Consider the following 17,029-nt stretch of genomic DNA (forward strand, 5'->3'; position numbering starts at 1 on the left):
TTTAGAGTGGAAACTTGGGACATGTGGTCTCCATATCAATGGACGGTGCAAAAGAATAGGGATTGGAGTCTGGAAGAACTCATGTTCGTGGATGCGATTATTAACGTTACTGTAGTATGAAGTAGCGCAGGACCGAGTGTTGCGGGAGCTGAACGAGGAGCTGGAGCGATTGATCAACACACGCCTCACGAGCAGCGGGACTTTTATTATGACACAGTCGCCGGCGCCGCTTCCGCTTTTCCGGTCATGAGTTTACGGGAGCTGTCCTTGTCGACAGAACCAGCGGCAGATGGTAAACAGTAATTATGTTCCATAAATAAGTAACACAATCCACCATAAAACGTGCAAGAAGTAAATAAGGAACTGCTTGAAGCAAGCTGGTGGTTTGCTGGACGCTAGACACTACTTCCGCATTTGTCCACGGCACTGTTGTCATGTGGTTTCTACGTCAGTAAAGGCGGTAACAAAGGTAACTGCGTCATTGACAGGCGACTGCACTGCCCCGTGTCACTGTTTAGAATGGGAATTTTCTCATGATTTACAAGTAGTTGAAAACATTAGAGATATTGTTAGTAATCAGCTGACAAAATATATAACACTAGCCTAGTGGTTTTTGGATATTTTACTGCAAAAATTTTACAAACTGTACCTTTAAGGCAAAGCTAAAAACAGTGTGATGAAGATGAATTTCGTGTAAGATTCATAACATATACGTTGTTCTACAGATAAACAGAGTAACATACACTCAAATATCAACTCACAACTGCATTGCAGACACACTATAATAACACACACATACAACAAAGTGTGTACGACACACACAGATACAAGATAAAGACATCAGTAAACATAGGTAGAGAATATAAAAACAAAACAAAGGCGAAAAAAACGTGCAGGTAAACTTACAGGTGAACATGGTAAAAGAGTTAGACAGAGGGTAAATATAGTTCTAAGAAAAGTTCCTAGATGCGGAGTAACCTTAGGCCTACTATCTGTGAAACATGTATTTAGTTATCTAAAGCAAAATTATGCACAATTCAATACTATAGCTATCATCTTGAGCTAGGCCTATAGATTATTTATCGTCTCTACTACGGCTCGCTGAGTAATGTTATGTTAGCTATATTACGCAGCTACGTGTGCTAATGACACATGTTTCATGAAAAAATAAACAAAAAAATATGTATGATCAAAATACAAAAAGAAAGATTTACCTGTACAGCAGAAATAAAGCCATTAAGGAGTCACTTTTCAGCCCCTTGAGTTCCCTCAGTTGAGAGGGAGTAAAATCTTTGCGTGGCACGGGGAGCTGCCACTGGACATGCCACGGTTATGCGCGCCTGCCTCGGGACCTTCCGTGGTTATATGCGCCTGCCTCGGGACCTGCCACTGTTATATGATGCATATATGATAAATGCCGATTGATGCATGCATGCAAACTGTGCACAATCCTGCTCTCAGTTCTCGCCATCGCTGGAAAGCCACGCCGATATTAACTCGCATTTTATTTCTTTGTTTATCCAAAGACTTTTTGTTCATTGCCTTTTCGTGTACTGTTACTGTCTTCCTTTTTTTGCCTGGTTTGCCTTTACTAACTGCATAGGCCGGTACTGTGAATTTTGCTTGCTGTTTCTCTGCCATTGTTTTGGTATTCCTAGGATCCATGCCGCTTGAATTCCCCAAATCAAACGTGCGCGCGCAAGTGGGCAAATGGTTGCGAGAGTGACAGTCGCCTAAGCCAATCCTATGTTTCGTCCCGGATGGAAATAATGAGCTGTGTTTAATACAGATTAAACGGTCTAGAGTCACTCGATTTTTATACTCTTTTTATCAGAGTTCTTACATTTTAATTATGCATGGATATATATAGAAAGTTTAAACAAATTTGGAACAAAATTTTTTGCCTACCCTGCCTTTAACTGTTTTTGTTTTTTAGCTATGACGGAAAAAATATGCCTTCCGTCATTTTGAAAGATAACTGAGGCTGATGTAGCTTGTAAATGTAATTCCCACCCCTGCCCAGTAGGTGGTGAGCGCGCTCCAGTGTGGCAGCAGAGCGCGAGTTCAGTCTCCAAAATAAAATGATGCGTTTGATTACAAGCACTCAGTTTAGGTATATTTTATAATAATAAAGTTATGATACTTAAATAATTCAGTTTCTTATCCAGTTTGTTTTGTTTTAAATGGTTTGTTTTCTTATTTTTCTTGCTGACTAATGACTATCAAGTTTATGGTAATATATTTATATATATATTATATATATATATAAAATTATCGTCATTGGTATCGTTATCGCAATAAATACCTGAAATTATTGTGATAATTTTTTTAGGCCATATCGCCCATCCCTAGTGGGGACATGTCCCATCCGCAAATTACACCTATGCATTTTAAAATTGCAGTTTAATTTATCATAATTGTCAATATTTCTCATAATAATTGCAACTTTGTTGCAAAATGTGACTTTATATTTCTCAACTGAGTTTATTTCTTATGTAAGCAATAAGGTACGAGAGGCTGTGCTGTATCATGAATAAGTCACGACTGAAGGGCGTTGTTAGGCATGACGCGAAGCGGAGTGAACCCCTTCAGCCGTGGCTTATTCAGAATACAGCACTATCCTTGAGTACCTTATTGCTTTTATAAAACGGTTACCACACAGTACAAATATTAAAGCCAAAAATATGTATCAATGCAACTTTCATGAAGTATACTTTCACTAAAGCCTTCCCTCCGCCGGAAAAAAATAGTCCCTGACCGTGAACAGCAACAGAAGTTACATTATTACGCCATTAGATGGCGGCAAAGACTGTCTTTATGAGTGTGTCAGTCAGTAGCGAAGACTTTTACATTGAAAAGACTGAACTGTTGTGAAAACGGAACAAGACGCAAATGCTTTGACTAGCGCTGTCAGTCACGGGAAAACCCCTTAAATGTTAAAAGGACAAGATATTGCAGTGGACATTTAAACATATTTCTTTTTTATTATGAACATAGGACTGACCTGAAGGAAAATGCTAAATCTGAATGCAAGTAATAAACTCGCTCAATCAATCTCTTTCTCACAATACTCTTCTACATAATACATTAAGCTTCAATGAACAATATCAATTGAGAACATACAGTTTACGTTGCTAAGAGTGGTTGCTAAGGGTGTTGTGTAGTGATACACAGAACTGTTGAGTGAAGCGGTCATAGCCGTGTTTTATCTTGAATCAGAATCAAGGACAGGAACTAACCGTTTTATAATTAAAATTGTATCGCTCTATTCACCAATCAGCATCCAGAACTGGAACTTGTAGTCAATTCTTAAAATGAACAGAATCCAATCCAGGCTGCCAGTGCTTTTGCTTTATGCTGTGTTTTGTTTTGTTTATTAATGGTGCCTGGTTTGTTATTGTATTTCATTGCTTTTCGCATTCTCACCCCCCATTAGATATTGAAAGAGTATTTTGAGGTAAGCTACATCTCCCTTTTAATTTGTTTGCTTTTGATAGCTTTAGCATGGATTTTGTGATGCTCACTTGTCTGCACCTGTTGTGAAATGTCTTTGACCATGTCTTTGGTTATGGCAGACTGTTGGATTGTGTGTGTTTTTTAGGAAGTTCAGACGTGCACCGTGGACCTTGGAACAACTACAGACTGTTCCACCCATCCGGACAATAAGAACAAGAACCGATACGTCAACATTTTAGCTTGTGAGAGCCACCGTCACAATATATAAGCATTAGATGCACGTTTCTGTATTGACTGATATAAAATGTTCATATCTTGGATTACATCTTTAGATGACCACAGCAGAGTGCGACTCGCACCCCTGAGCGACAAAGATGGAAGAAGCGGAGGGGACTATATAAACGCCAACTACGTGGATGTAAGAGACTTTACTTTAGCTCAGAAGCGTTGCCAGGCAAATCGTGATAATTTGATCATTATTTAATCAGTGAGGCATGACTACCTCAAAGTCTAACTGTTTAACTAGCAGATCTGATTAAAAGCACTGCTGATTTGTTATTGATTTAATCTTAGAAAGTCAGGCAGGGTGGCACCTCGACTGTGAGAAAGTATTTGGGGCCCTATTGTAAGACTGTCATCTGAGATGTTCTTTCAAAGTTTAAACTACTTGCTAAGAATGCAAGCTTTTTATTTGTCTCTTCTTTCTGTTTCACACAAGGGTTTTAACAAACAGAAAGCCTACATTGCAGCACAAGGGCCCTTGAAGTCCAGCACACCGGATTTTTGGCGGATGGTGTGGGAGCAGAATGTGGGAGTGATTGTTATGATCACAAACCTGGTGGAGAAAGGAAGGGTGAGCTGTTTTATAAACGTCTACCTAAACTGATTGATGCAATGTCTGATATTTAAAGGGATCGTTCACCCGAAAATGAGAATTCTGTTCTCATCAACACTGTTTTGTGGCTTCAGAAGATTTGGAATGTCACATGGAAGAAGATGAGAATGATTGACAAAATTTATATTGATGTAAATATGATTATGTAAATAAATATTCACAATGACCAATTGTTTGACCATTTCTCAGAGGAAGTGTGACCAGTACTGGCCTCTGGAGAACCAGGAAGAGTATGGCTGTTTTTTGGTAACTGTAAAGAGCACAAAAGTCCTCGCATACTACACCCAGAGAACCTTCACCATCAGAAATACCAGCATAAAGAAGGTATCAAGCAGGGGTACACAATATCTCCGTACCATATTGGTAATGGCCGATATTAGAGATTTTTTTTGTGTTTGTTTGTATCGGTCAATATTGGATATTTAATTTTTCATGCTTATATCCACTATTTGTACAGTTAAATTACATTTGTTCTCATCTAAATCTCAGTTAAAATTAAGATTTTAAATTAGATTTTATGTTTATATTTTCTGTTTTCATTTTAATTTCAGTTAAACTTTTAGTAATTTTTATTAATTTTTATTTCAGTTTTAGTTTGTTTTAGTTAATCAAGTTTAATTAAATGAAAATATAAAAAAACGTTGTTTTGGCAAGCTAGCTGAAGTAAAAATAAGTTTTTGTATATTTTGTTTTATTTCAGTTAATGTTTATTTATTTCAAGTTACAAAAAGCTTTTTTGTGGTTTTAGTTTCAATAATTACAACCCTGGTTTAGAATTTTTTTTATATATATATATATATATATATATATATTTATTTTAAAAGTTTTGATATTAGTATTATTAAATTGTTTAATGTTATTAATTAATAATTTACCGTTTAATTATTAATAAAAAGGATAACATTTTAACATACCAAAAAATAAGTTTTTGTTAAAGGTGCAATATGTAAGAATTTTGCAGTAAAATATCTCAAAACCACTAGGCCAGTGTTATATATTTTGTTCACTTGAGTACTTACAATATCCCAAATGTTTGCAACTATTTGTAAATCGTGAGAAAATTGCAATTTTAACCAAGACTCCGGGACGTGTGAGGAGTCGCCTGTCAATTGCGTCATACCCGTGTTACCCTCGGTTTCCGGTTTTATTTTGTAGAAACCATGAAAACACCAAAGATGCTTTAATATATTGTCTATTATGTTTTGATAGACAAGGGAACAACTGTTTTGATATATTTATAGACAGAAAACGAATTATTGTTATATAGCTCAACACGTTTAGTCTTATTGTTTAAATCTAATTTTCTTTATTTACAGTGAGTCTCATGCTTTACCACGCCTCAGAGAAAAACACTATTTTGTGAAGTAGCTAACATCGCATAATCAGAAGCAGCTTTATTTTTAGTAACAATGATGCATAATTTTCTCCATCATACAATACGTTTTAAAATTAATTGCATGCCATTTATCAACACAAGCCATCCAGTATTTAATATTATATTCTTAAATCGATCTATCTTACTGCAGTGTGTAACAGTGTCTCACAGCAGCCGCTGAGCGAACGCACAGAGTAACGTTATTACATTTTCAACACTCTCAAATGTATCTAATATGATAAACAGAGCTGCGTTACCTCATACTCCTGACCAGAAAAGCGGAAGCGGCGGTGGCGACTATTTCATAATAAAAGTTCTGCTGCTCGTAAGGCGTGTGTTGATCAATCGCTCCAGCTCCTCGTTCAGCTCCCACAACACTCGTCCTGCTCTGCTTCATACTACAGTAACGTTAATAATCACATCCATGAACATGATTTCTTCGCGAGTCCTATCCCTATTCTTTTGCATCGTCCGTTGAGGTGGAGACCACATGTCCCAAGATTCCGCGCTCAAACTTGGCGTCATCAAGCTACACCTTTTGTTTTGAATAGGCCTCTAGCGACCTCTAGCGGACAGAAAATATTACATATTGCACCTTTAAAAATATTACATATTGCACCTTTAAAAGGATCAGTTTTGAATACATGTATATATGCCACTTTTTATTTATTTAGGGTTCTCAGAAAGGTCGTAGTAATGAGAGGACGGTAATACACTACCACTACACACAGTGGCCAGACATGGGCGTACCTGAGTATGTCCTGCCTGTGCTTTCATTCGTCTACAAGTCCTCTAGAGCCAAAACAGATGACATGGGTCCAGTGATTGTACACTGCAGGTGGGCTACAGGACTTTATTTAAATGTAGCAAGTGTCATATTGTATATTTTACATTTCTAATGTGTGTTTGTGTTTGTTTAGTGCTGGTGTGGGCCGAACAGGGACCTACATAGTGTTGGACAGCATGTTAAAACAGATTAAAGAGCAGGGGACAGTCAACATTATGGGCTTCCTCAAACACATTCGTACACAACGTAACTATTTAGTTCAAACAGAGGTGAGTGAACAGAAATTAAAGTCTCATTCTGGTATACAGAACTTCATAATGCTCTATAAATATATTACAAAGTAAAATTTTGATGATCAAGCATCCTGCTCAAGATCAGTTGGTCTGATACCCTTATAGGAGCAGTACATCTTTACCCATGATGCTCTAGTTGAGGCCATTTTGAGTCGGGAAACAGAGGTGCCATCAAGCCATATTCATCAGTATGTTAACAACCTTCTGACCCCAGGGTCCTCATGCAAGACATGCCTGGAAAAGCAGTTTAAAGTAAGTGTACTCTTAGTTTTTAAGTGATTTCAGAAGAGCACAGCTGGAAGTATTTGTATCACCACAGATGAATTGAAGTGGAATAATATAACCTTTACATGATGACCTTGTGATTGCAGTTGGTGTGCCAGTTGAATGCCAAACAGAAGGATTACACCAGTGCCCTGAATGACTGCAACAGAACGAAGAACAGGAGCTGCTCTCTGATTCCTGGTGGGTTCACAAAGCTACTGCCTTTATTGTTATTCACCATTTTATGAACAATATATACATTGCCCTCCACTAATATTGGCACCCTTGGTAAATATTTCACAGCAAAGGTGGCTGTAAAAAATAAATCTGCATTGTTTATCCTTTTGAGCTTTCATTAAAAAAAAAAAAAAAAAAAAAAAATCACAAACCTTTCATTTAAGTAAAACAATTGATAGTGGGGGGAAAATCTCATTATGAAATAAATGTTTTTCTCTAGTTCAAGTTGGCCACAATTATTGGCGCCAAATTATTGCAACGTCCTTTTCCCAAGATAACAGCTCTGAGACTTCACCTATAATGCTTGATGAGTTTGGAGATCAGAGATCATTCCTTCACACAGAATCTTTCCAGATCCTTCAGATTCCCAGCTCCATGCTGGTGCTTATTCTCTTCAGTTCACTCCACTCATTTTCTATAGGGTTCAGGTCAGGGGACTAGGATGGTCATGGCAGAAGCTTTATTTTGTACTCAGTGACCCATTTTTGTGTTGGTTTTGGATCATTGTCCTGATTGAAGATTCAACCACAGCCCATTATTGGATTTCTAGCAGAAGCGGCCAGGTTTTGATTTTTTATCTGTTGGTATTTGATAAAATCTATGATGCCATGTACTGTATCTGAACAAGATGTCCAGGACCTCCAGCAGAAAAATAAGTCCACAACATTAAAGATCCAGCAGTATATTTAACCGTGGGCATGGGGTACTTTTTATTCCTGTGTGCGCCAAAGCCATCTGGTGGGTTTGCTGACAAAAAGCTCTTTTTTTTTTTTTGTTTCATCTGACCATATAACCAGCTTCCTTTTGAAGTTCCAGTCTTGTCTGACAACTAAATATGCTGGGGATTGTTTTTGGATGAGCGAGGAGGATTTTTCTTGAAACCCTCCCAAACAACTTTTGGTGATATAGGTGCTGTTTGGTTATTTTTTTAGGCTTTCTGACCCCAAGACTCTACTAAATTCTGCAATTCTCCAACTGTGATGCTTGGAGAGTCTTTGGCCTTACCGCGCATTAGGATGATATAAACACACATCCTCTTCCAGGCAGATTTGTAACATCTTTAGTTGATTGGAACTTCTTATTATTGCCCTAATAGTGGAAATGGGGATTTTCAATGTTTTAGCTATTTTCTTACAGCCATTTTCTATTTAGTGAAGCTCAACAATCTTTTGCTGTACATCAGAACTATATGCTTTGTTTTTTCGCATTGTGATGAATGATTAAGGGAATTTGGCCTTTGTGTTTCCTCATGTTTATACTCCTGTGGAACAGGAAGTCATGGCTGGGCAATTTCATATTCCTAGTCACCCTGGTGTGCTAGAAAATGTAAATATGAATGGAAATATACTTCGGAGATATTTTACTCATATAAGAATTTCTAGGGGTGCCAATAATTGTGGCCAACATGTATTGGAGAAGAACATTTATTTCATAATGTGAGTTTCCCCTCACTTTCAATTGTTTTACTTTGATGAAAGGTTAAAATTTTGTGATTTTTTTTTTTTTTTGAATGAAAAATCAAAAGGATAAACAATGCAGATTTATTTTCACAGCCACCTTTGCTCATATTTACTAAGAGTGCCAATAATTGTGGAGGACACTGTAGATAGATGGATGGATGGATAGATGGATGGATGGATAGATGGATGGATAGATAGACAGATGGATAGATAGACAGATGGATAGATAGACAGATGGATAGATAGACAGATGGATGGATAGACAGATGGATGGATAGACAGATGGATGGATAGACAGATAGACAAATGGATAGATGGATAGATATATAGACAAATAGATAGATGGATAGATATATAGACAAATAGATAGATAGATATATAGACAAATAGATAGATAGACAGATAGATATAGATAGACAAATAGATAGATAGATAGATAGACAGATGGATAGATAGATAGTCAGACAGATAGAGATAGATATAGACAAATGGACAGAGACAGACAGACAAATGGATAGATAGGCAAACAGACAGATCTGTCTATCTATCTATCTATCCATTTGACAGACGGATGGATAAACAGATGGATGGCTGGATGAATGCATGGATGGACAGATATTTAGTTCCACAAAGTGACAGTTCTGTGTGTTTTGCAGTGGAGAAATCCAGGGTGTGTTTGTCCAAATCAGCAGGAGAGACGTCAGACTACATCAATGCCTCATATGTCATGGTGAGACATTCAGTGTTTCTAAAGTCACTTCTCTCTAGCAGGTCATTCAGATTCATATTAAACTCATTCATGCATATGTATCAGGGCTATCGGCAGAGCAAAGAGTTCATCATTACCCAGAATCCTTTACCCAGCACAGTGAAGGACTTGTGGAGGATGGTGTGGGACCACAACGCCCAGGTTATTGTGTCATTACCGGATACGAGTAGCACGGTCAGTACTATGGTAAACAGATAGCTTGTATCGCTAACTGCTTTATAGTGTCATAATTAAGACAGCCCTAAATATTAGTATTGTAATTTTACAGTTGTAAAATAAATTATATTCTTATTCTTAAATACTTGGATAATGGATTTCCTTCATTTCCTATTGGTCTTCTAGTGCCGAATGAAACAGATTGTCCTTTCATTCATCTCTCGTTCACTCTCTCCCTCCCTCTGTCATTTTCTTTATAGCATTCCCAGACAGAAGACAGCGAGCCAATCATATTCTGGCCCACGAGAGATCAGCCAATCAGTTACGAGACGTTCTCGGTCTCGTTAAGAGGGGAGGGCCACGTATGCCTGTCCAATGAAGACATGCTGATAGTGCAGGATTACATCTTAGAGGCGACACAGGTAACATAAGATCTGCTGCACAGCCAATCAGACATAACAGCTAACATTAGCAACCGAAAGAGGATCAGAGATGTTACCCATAACACAGGTATCATACAAAAGCTGCGCTAATCAATTCAGAGAGATGTAAATGAGTGATTTCTGTGCGTCATTTCTCCAAAACCATTCAAAAACACAAACGCAGGCATCTGTTTTGAAGATTGCAGCTGGCGCCTGGCGTACAATTGTGGAAAATATTAGGAGGAGCAAATGGCCGCTGACGAAAGCGAGAACAGAGTCTGTTAAACAACACATCTGCTGCTTTTCACACACTTAGCTTTAAACCATCTGTATCTGCTGAATCACACATAGACCACACCTGATCATAAACACACACACATTTAATTGATTTCTTTCTCTTTTCAGGATGATTTTGTTCTAGAAGTGAAGCATTACCGGACGCCACGCTGGCCCAACCCAGACAGTCCTATTAGCAACGTCTTTGAGCTGATCAACATCATCCAAAAAGAGTCCGGCTCCAAAGATGGACCCATGGTCGTACATGACGAGTGAGTTGCATCTTGGCCCTGAAGGAGATGCACATGTTATGTTTGCTAACTGTCTAAAAAGATCAGCTTAGACCTGTATGAATTTCCAGGCTGGTTTATGGTGGTCTAAATATTGGACCAGCTGTTAGACAGTAATAATAGTAATAATAGTTACTGTTAATAATGTTAATAATAGTTAATAATTATATGGGAAATATTTAGTTTGAATTAATCTGACAGTAAATATTAAATGTTAGGGGGCGTTTACGCGACACATTTTTTAACTAAAAACGGAAAACATTTTATGCATTTTGGCCGTTCATTTACAGGACAACCATGTTTTTGGGGCCTGAACAAGCAAACTTTTGAAAGCAGGTTTCAAAGTGCAAGTTTTTGAAAATGATAGCGTTACAAAAACGAAAATGGTGACATCGTGTTTATTCTGTAGGCAAATTTTTACGTGTACGTGAGGATCAGTGTACAATGCGCAACGTAAATTTCGCGCAGGTCACACTTGTGCATTTAATTTTTTTGCAGCAATTAGTTTTTCCTGGAGGTGCCCTGGGGGCGTAAATTTACAAGTTAGTCAAAGAAAAACTGCATAAATAGAACAGACCAGAACGCATGCAAGCTACAGCGACAATGAAGGCACCCTCATTTGTACAGCTCTAGCATGAAAGAATACAGATGTTTACATGGGTTGTAACTCGTAGTGATTGCGAACGCCTGTGTACGCATAAAAGTCAAACAAAGTATACTTTTGGCTTTTCTTTTTTTAAGTGACACCACCAACTACTGGCCTGGTAGCATAATACAGTATTTTTTAATAGTTTTCACAGATCCATGTGAATGGGGATTGTTTTGATTAAAAAAAAAAAAAAAAGCACTTTTCATTATAAATATTCCAGAGATATATTCCAGAGAATATATTAAGTGAATAATACAACAAATTTGTGCAAACTATTCAAGTTTTTTTGGTGCAAGGAAAGTGAAGTATTTTTCCAGTAACTGTTAAAACTTGAACTAAAAACTGAAATGTCAAATGCAGTTTTATTTTAAAATACTAATGGTATTTTTTTATTATTTAAACTTTTTTATATTACATTTTTTACAGAACACCCTTGTGGCTCACTGGGAGTCCCTGGAAAACCCTTGATTAACCCTTAAATGCATACCTCGGGTCTTTAGTGACCCGGGACGTTATTCACTACCCTCCTCCTCGTTCATTTTTTAAAGTTAGACATCAAACTTCTTGGTATTCCTCAATAAATTCATAAAGAATATAACAAGAAAAAAAAACATAAACTTATAAAAGAATGCCTATTTTTGTATTCATTTTTTGTAAAAATTGCATAGGGTCACTAACGACCCGAGGTGTGTATGAGTGTACATATATTTTTTCTGCATGACAATAATTGAATCTTAGATGACAGAATAAGTGCAATTAATCTTTATTCCACAAGGTGGCAATGTCTGATACACAATGCTGAAGTGACGAATCATTTAGACAGAAAACGAAATAAGAAAAACATGAAATGGCTCAGCGATTTACTGCAGAGCAAGTACTGAATGCAATGAAATATGACTGTAACTGTCACTGGATGGATCTGGTGAAGCTGTTAGCGATCGAAATATTGATTTTGAAGATGTTGAAATTTATATAGTTTTGAGAATACGTTTGAGATCGCGAATGGGCTTCATATTTGTGACCTCAAACATAAAACTAGTCCATTATTTGCTGAATTTACTGGGAAATGAGCTCTGACGAGGACAGTGGTGATGGCATAAAACATCTGCTCAAACTGAGCCCTTTCAAGCTCCAAAAGGTAACAAAATATGATTTATTTTATTCTTCTGTAATTGTTACTCTAATATCAGAGGAGTTTTATATTATCACAACAGGTAGAGATCCTTTCGTGTTAGATATAGATCCGGGTCGATAAAGACCCGAATATGTAAGAATGATTGGCGAAACAGTCATGCATTTAGGAGTTAAATAATGTTTTTATCAGTACTTTGCAGTATTGAATACAATACTAGTATGCATATAACCAGTGATATTTCAAGCATTTTTCAAGGTAATATGTATTAAAACGAGGTATCTTAGCAGGCAGCACAAGTCGGGAGCATGTCTATTAGCGCTTTTCCACTGCATGCTATGGCTCACTTTTTGGCGCTTTTCCACTACATGGTACGGCTTGCCTAAAAAGTACCACCTCAGTTGAGGTTCTAAGTGTGCTGTACCAATACTAAAATGTGACGTGTAAACACTGCAGATCACTGGTTGGACAGAGAGAATAGCAGCTTCCACAGTCACTACCAGCATCAATGGATTTGCAACAAGAGACTTCAAACCCGCTAGATTTAAATAGTCAGCGACAGCCACCACAGTAATTGTTTGCACAACTTTTTTTAATGACTTGCTTTAAACGACCGTCGAACACAACTTGAAAAAGAAATGTCTGTATCATGGTCAGTAGAGAAGGTGCAGATGTTCCTCTAGTTGGTAGCCCACGGCAGAGGCGGTGCAACTACATGATCAGTCTATAATCCCACCTACTTTGAAACGGTACTAACTGCGGTGTAAAAGCAAACCGAGCCATGCGAGCCGATCCGAGTCATACCACGCAGTGGAAAAGCGCCATATGATGCCTGAAATTGCTGTGTAGGTTGGCGGCTCACTAAGGTTAAGAACTGAACATGCTTTATCATTGATTTGTTTAATAATATCTACATCTTGATTTTTGAAGGCATGATTTTTGTTGTATGTTGCTTGTGTATCTGCAGACATGGTGGTGTGACTGCGGGAACGTTCTGTGCGCTGTTCACTCTCCTGCAGCAGCTTGAGGCAGAGAGCGTGGTGGACGTCTACATGGTGGCCAAAATGATCAACCTCGTGAGGCCTGGAGTCTTCACTGACATTGTGAGGGTTCATCTGGCTGCTTTCATTCAATAGAACTTGTATATATATTCACTGAAAGTCTTTGGGATGTGCTGAAGTGGACTTTACAGAGTGCTCACCTCTTGCATTGTAAATACAAGATCTTGACCAAAAAAATGATGCACCTCTTGATGGAAATACAATCACAATATTTATTTCCATCAAAGGGAGCATTAGTTTTTGGTCAAGATCTTGTTTTGACGATACAAGAAGTGAGCACTCTGTAAAGTCTACTTCAGCACATCCCAAAGACTTTCAATGACTTTAAAATCTGGACTCAGAGCTACCATCCATGTGTGAAAATCATTCTTCATGCTCACTCCCAACAATTCTTTCACAATTTGAACCTGATGAATCTTGACATTGTCATCCTGGAATATGACCAAGATGTGTCTTCCTACATGGTTATTTGAGAAATGAAAAGCTACACACTCCATCAGTTATGGCTAGAAGGGCATGCTAGAAATATAATAATATAACAACTATAATAATGATCCAGATAATGATTTGCCTATTTAAATCCAAACAGCAACTTTTTTTTTTTTTTGGCATGGTAGAGTGTGTATATACATACACACACACACACACACACATATATACACATATACACACATATATACATATACATTTATACATATATATACATATACACATATATATACACACATACATATACATATATATACACACATACATATACATATATATACACACATACATACATATATATATATATATATATACACACAATACATACATATATATATATACACAATACATATATATATATATATATACACAATACATACATATATATATACATATACACATACATATATATACATATATATTTATTTATTCTGTAACACTTTAGTATTTGGAACAATACTCACTTTTGGCTGCGTATTAGTACTTTTAAAGCACATATTAATGCCTTATTCTGCATGACCATATTCTACACTTATTGGATTACTTTATTATCGGTCCAAATGTACTTAGGAAACTGCTGTCATGGTATGTATGAGCTCTTTTATTTTTGAGGATATTTATATTTGTAAATTTTGTGTTTTCCATGTGTCTGCAGACTATTGGCATTTAGATGTTTTAAAGGAAATGTAGCGACTTTTTTTTTTTTTTTTTTTTCATATCTGGATTTGGCAGCAGTAATGACGAGGAAAAAGTCAGTCATTAATAATCCTGCCCTGAGGTGGAATTAACTTAAATCCACAAGGGAAAATTGAATATTTTGAGTGGTATGTTGCGGTCAAACTACCAACATGTTCTTGGGAGTGTGTGTGTGTGTGTGATGTTTTTTTTTTTTTTTTTTTGGACGGATAGGATCAGTACCAGTTCCTCTACAAAGCCATCCTGAGTTTGGTCAGCACCCAAGAAGACGAGCGAGCGCTTCAGTCCTCCGACAACAACGGCACGGTCCCAGGAGGCGTCTCGAGTGCGGCCGAGAGTCTGGAATCCTTGGTGTAACCATAGTGATGAGCCGGCACAGGAAAAAGACTCATTTTTTCTATCAAAGAATGCTCTTGTTTTCCCCCAGTCCATCTCTGAACTGATAGCGCTCTGCTGGATGCAGCGCTGTCATTAAATGTGTGCCTTTGTACACTCCACGTTTTTATTAATTGTTTCTCTCTTAAACCGCCACCGTGTGCTAATGTCTTACGTACTAATGTCTTCTCATAGAGTCTCGTATTTATTTGCTTAAAAGCTTGTTTAAAGGGAAAAACTTTTTTATTTTAATAAGACTGTTTTTTTTATTAGCCTATCTTTTGTAGTAGAATTTCAGCCACTGTTTTTCATACAAATATACAAAGAAAGTGGCAAAATCAGTCATGGATAAGGGCAGGAAATAATATTCTAATATGTAAATAATATTACAGCAACCACATCGATGGACCAAATTTCTATTTATGTCTAGAATTTTATATTTGAGGCACTAGTGCTTTACAAGGCATGGCTGCGTTTTAATAATTTAGTCACATTTGAAATGGTGTTTTAATATTTCTGATGCCTCACTGTTTTGTTACTGACGTAAGATGAAGCATTGCATACTGACACTGTTTAGCTGTACAAGATGTTTTGTCTGTTTGTAGGATTAAATGAAACAAGAAAGTATGCAAGTAGACTGGGCTGTTCATGACGGATATTTCATTTGCTTGGAAATGCATCAACTTTATAATATCTTTTTTGACAATATCTTTAAATGAATATTTTGTTTATTAATGGTGATTTACCACACAAATTCATTTTAATTACCTTAGTCCTTTCTAAAAAAAACAAAAAAAAAAACACCGTGATGCACATACAATGAAAGTGAATGGAGCCAGTTTGTAAATGTTGAAGTACTCAGCCAGAATCTCTTGCTAATTTGCTTTGTAAAGTTTCGTCTGCTCAGCAAGGCTACATTTATTTAATTAAAAATACAGTAAAAAACAGTAATATTGTGAAATATTATTACAATTTAAAATAACTGTTTTCTATTTAAATATATTTGACAAAGTAATTTATTCCTGTGATCAAAGCTGAATTTTCAGCATCGTTACTCCGGTCTTCAGTGTCACATGATCCTTCAGAAATCATTCTAATATGCTGATTTGCTGCTCAAGAAACATTTATGATTATTTTCAATGTTGAAAACAGTTGTGTACTTTTTTTTTCAGGATTCCTTGATGAATAGAAAGTTCAAAAGAACAGCATTTATCTGAAATACAAAGCTTCTGTAGCATTATACACTACCGTTCAAAAGTTTGGGGTCAGTCAGAATTTTTAGTTTTAGTTTTTTGAAAAGAAATTAAAGAAATGAATACTTTTATTCAGCAAGGATGCATTAAATCAATCAAAAGTGGCAGTAAAGACATTTATAATGTTACAAAAGATTAGATTTCAGATAAACACTGCTCTTTTGAACTTTCTATTCATCAAATAATCCTGAAAAAAATATTGTACACAAATATTTTGTACAATTGTACACATTAAATGTTTCTTGAGCAGCAGATCAGCATATTAGAATGATTTCTGAAGGATCATGTGACACTGAAGACTGGAGTAATGATGCTGAAAATTCAGCTTTGCATCACAGGAATAAATTACATTGTGAAATATATTCAAATAGAAAACAGTTATTTTAAATTGTAATAATATTTCACAATATTACTGTTTTTACTCTATTTTTAATCAAATAAATGTAGCCTTGGTGAGCAGACGAAACTTCTTTTAAAAACATTAAAAAATCTTAGTGGTTCCAAACTTTTGGACTGTACTAATTTTATATATATATATATATATATATATATATATAGATGCGATTAATCGTGATTAATCGATTTTATCATGTAAATTAAAAATTAATGTAAGTGCTGTTATAAAATTCTAAGCTTAAAATTTCTGAATACCTCAAAAATGGCACCTTTCGCTTATATTTTGAGTGTCTCGCTG

General features: G+C 36.4%; 1 protein-coding gene across 3 annotated transcripts in view; it reads left to right on the forward strand.

Annotated features, from left to right (window-relative positions):
• The window catches only part of ptprz1a (protein tyrosine phosphatase receptor type Z1a), a 77,482-nt gene extending 61,655 nt beyond the window's left edge, over nt 1-15,827 (forward strand). For all 3 annotated transcript variants that reach the window (XM_067379665.1, XM_067379667.1, XM_067379666.1), the window contains 15 exons: nt 3,437-3,457; nt 3,602-3,698; nt 3,789-3,874; nt 4,175-4,309; nt 4,541-4,675; nt 6,401-6,564; nt 6,647-6,782; nt 6,912-7,058; nt 7,178-7,271; nt 9,424-9,497; nt 9,582-9,710; nt 9,953-10,114; nt 10,520-10,662; nt 13,429-13,564; nt 14,921-15,827. In XM_067379665.1, the coding sequence (XP_067235766.1) occupies nt 3,437-3,457; nt 3,602-3,698; nt 3,789-3,874; nt 4,175-4,309; nt 4,541-4,675; nt 6,401-6,564; nt 6,647-6,782; nt 6,912-7,058; nt 7,178-7,271; nt 9,424-9,497; nt 9,582-9,710; nt 9,953-10,114; nt 10,520-10,662; nt 13,429-13,564; nt 14,921-15,064 (1,803 nt within the window). In that variant the 3' untranslated portion in view covers nt 15,065-15,827. The remainder of the gene's footprint in view (nt 1-3,436; nt 3,458-3,601; nt 3,699-3,788; nt 3,875-4,174; nt 4,310-4,540; nt 4,676-6,400; nt 6,565-6,646; nt 6,783-6,911; nt 7,059-7,177; nt 7,272-9,423; nt 9,498-9,581; nt 9,711-9,952; nt 10,115-10,519; nt 10,663-13,428; nt 13,565-14,920) is intronic.
• Nucleotides 15,828-17,029: the final 1,202 nt, after the last annotated feature.

Source organism: Chanodichthys erythropterus, chromosome 24 (genome assembly GCF_024489055.1).
Source record: "Chanodichthys erythropterus isolate Z2021 chromosome 24, ASM2448905v1, whole genome shotgun sequence".
Taxonomy (NCBI): Eukaryota; Metazoa; Chordata; class Actinopteri; order Cypriniformes; family Xenocyprididae; genus Chanodichthys; species Chanodichthys erythropterus.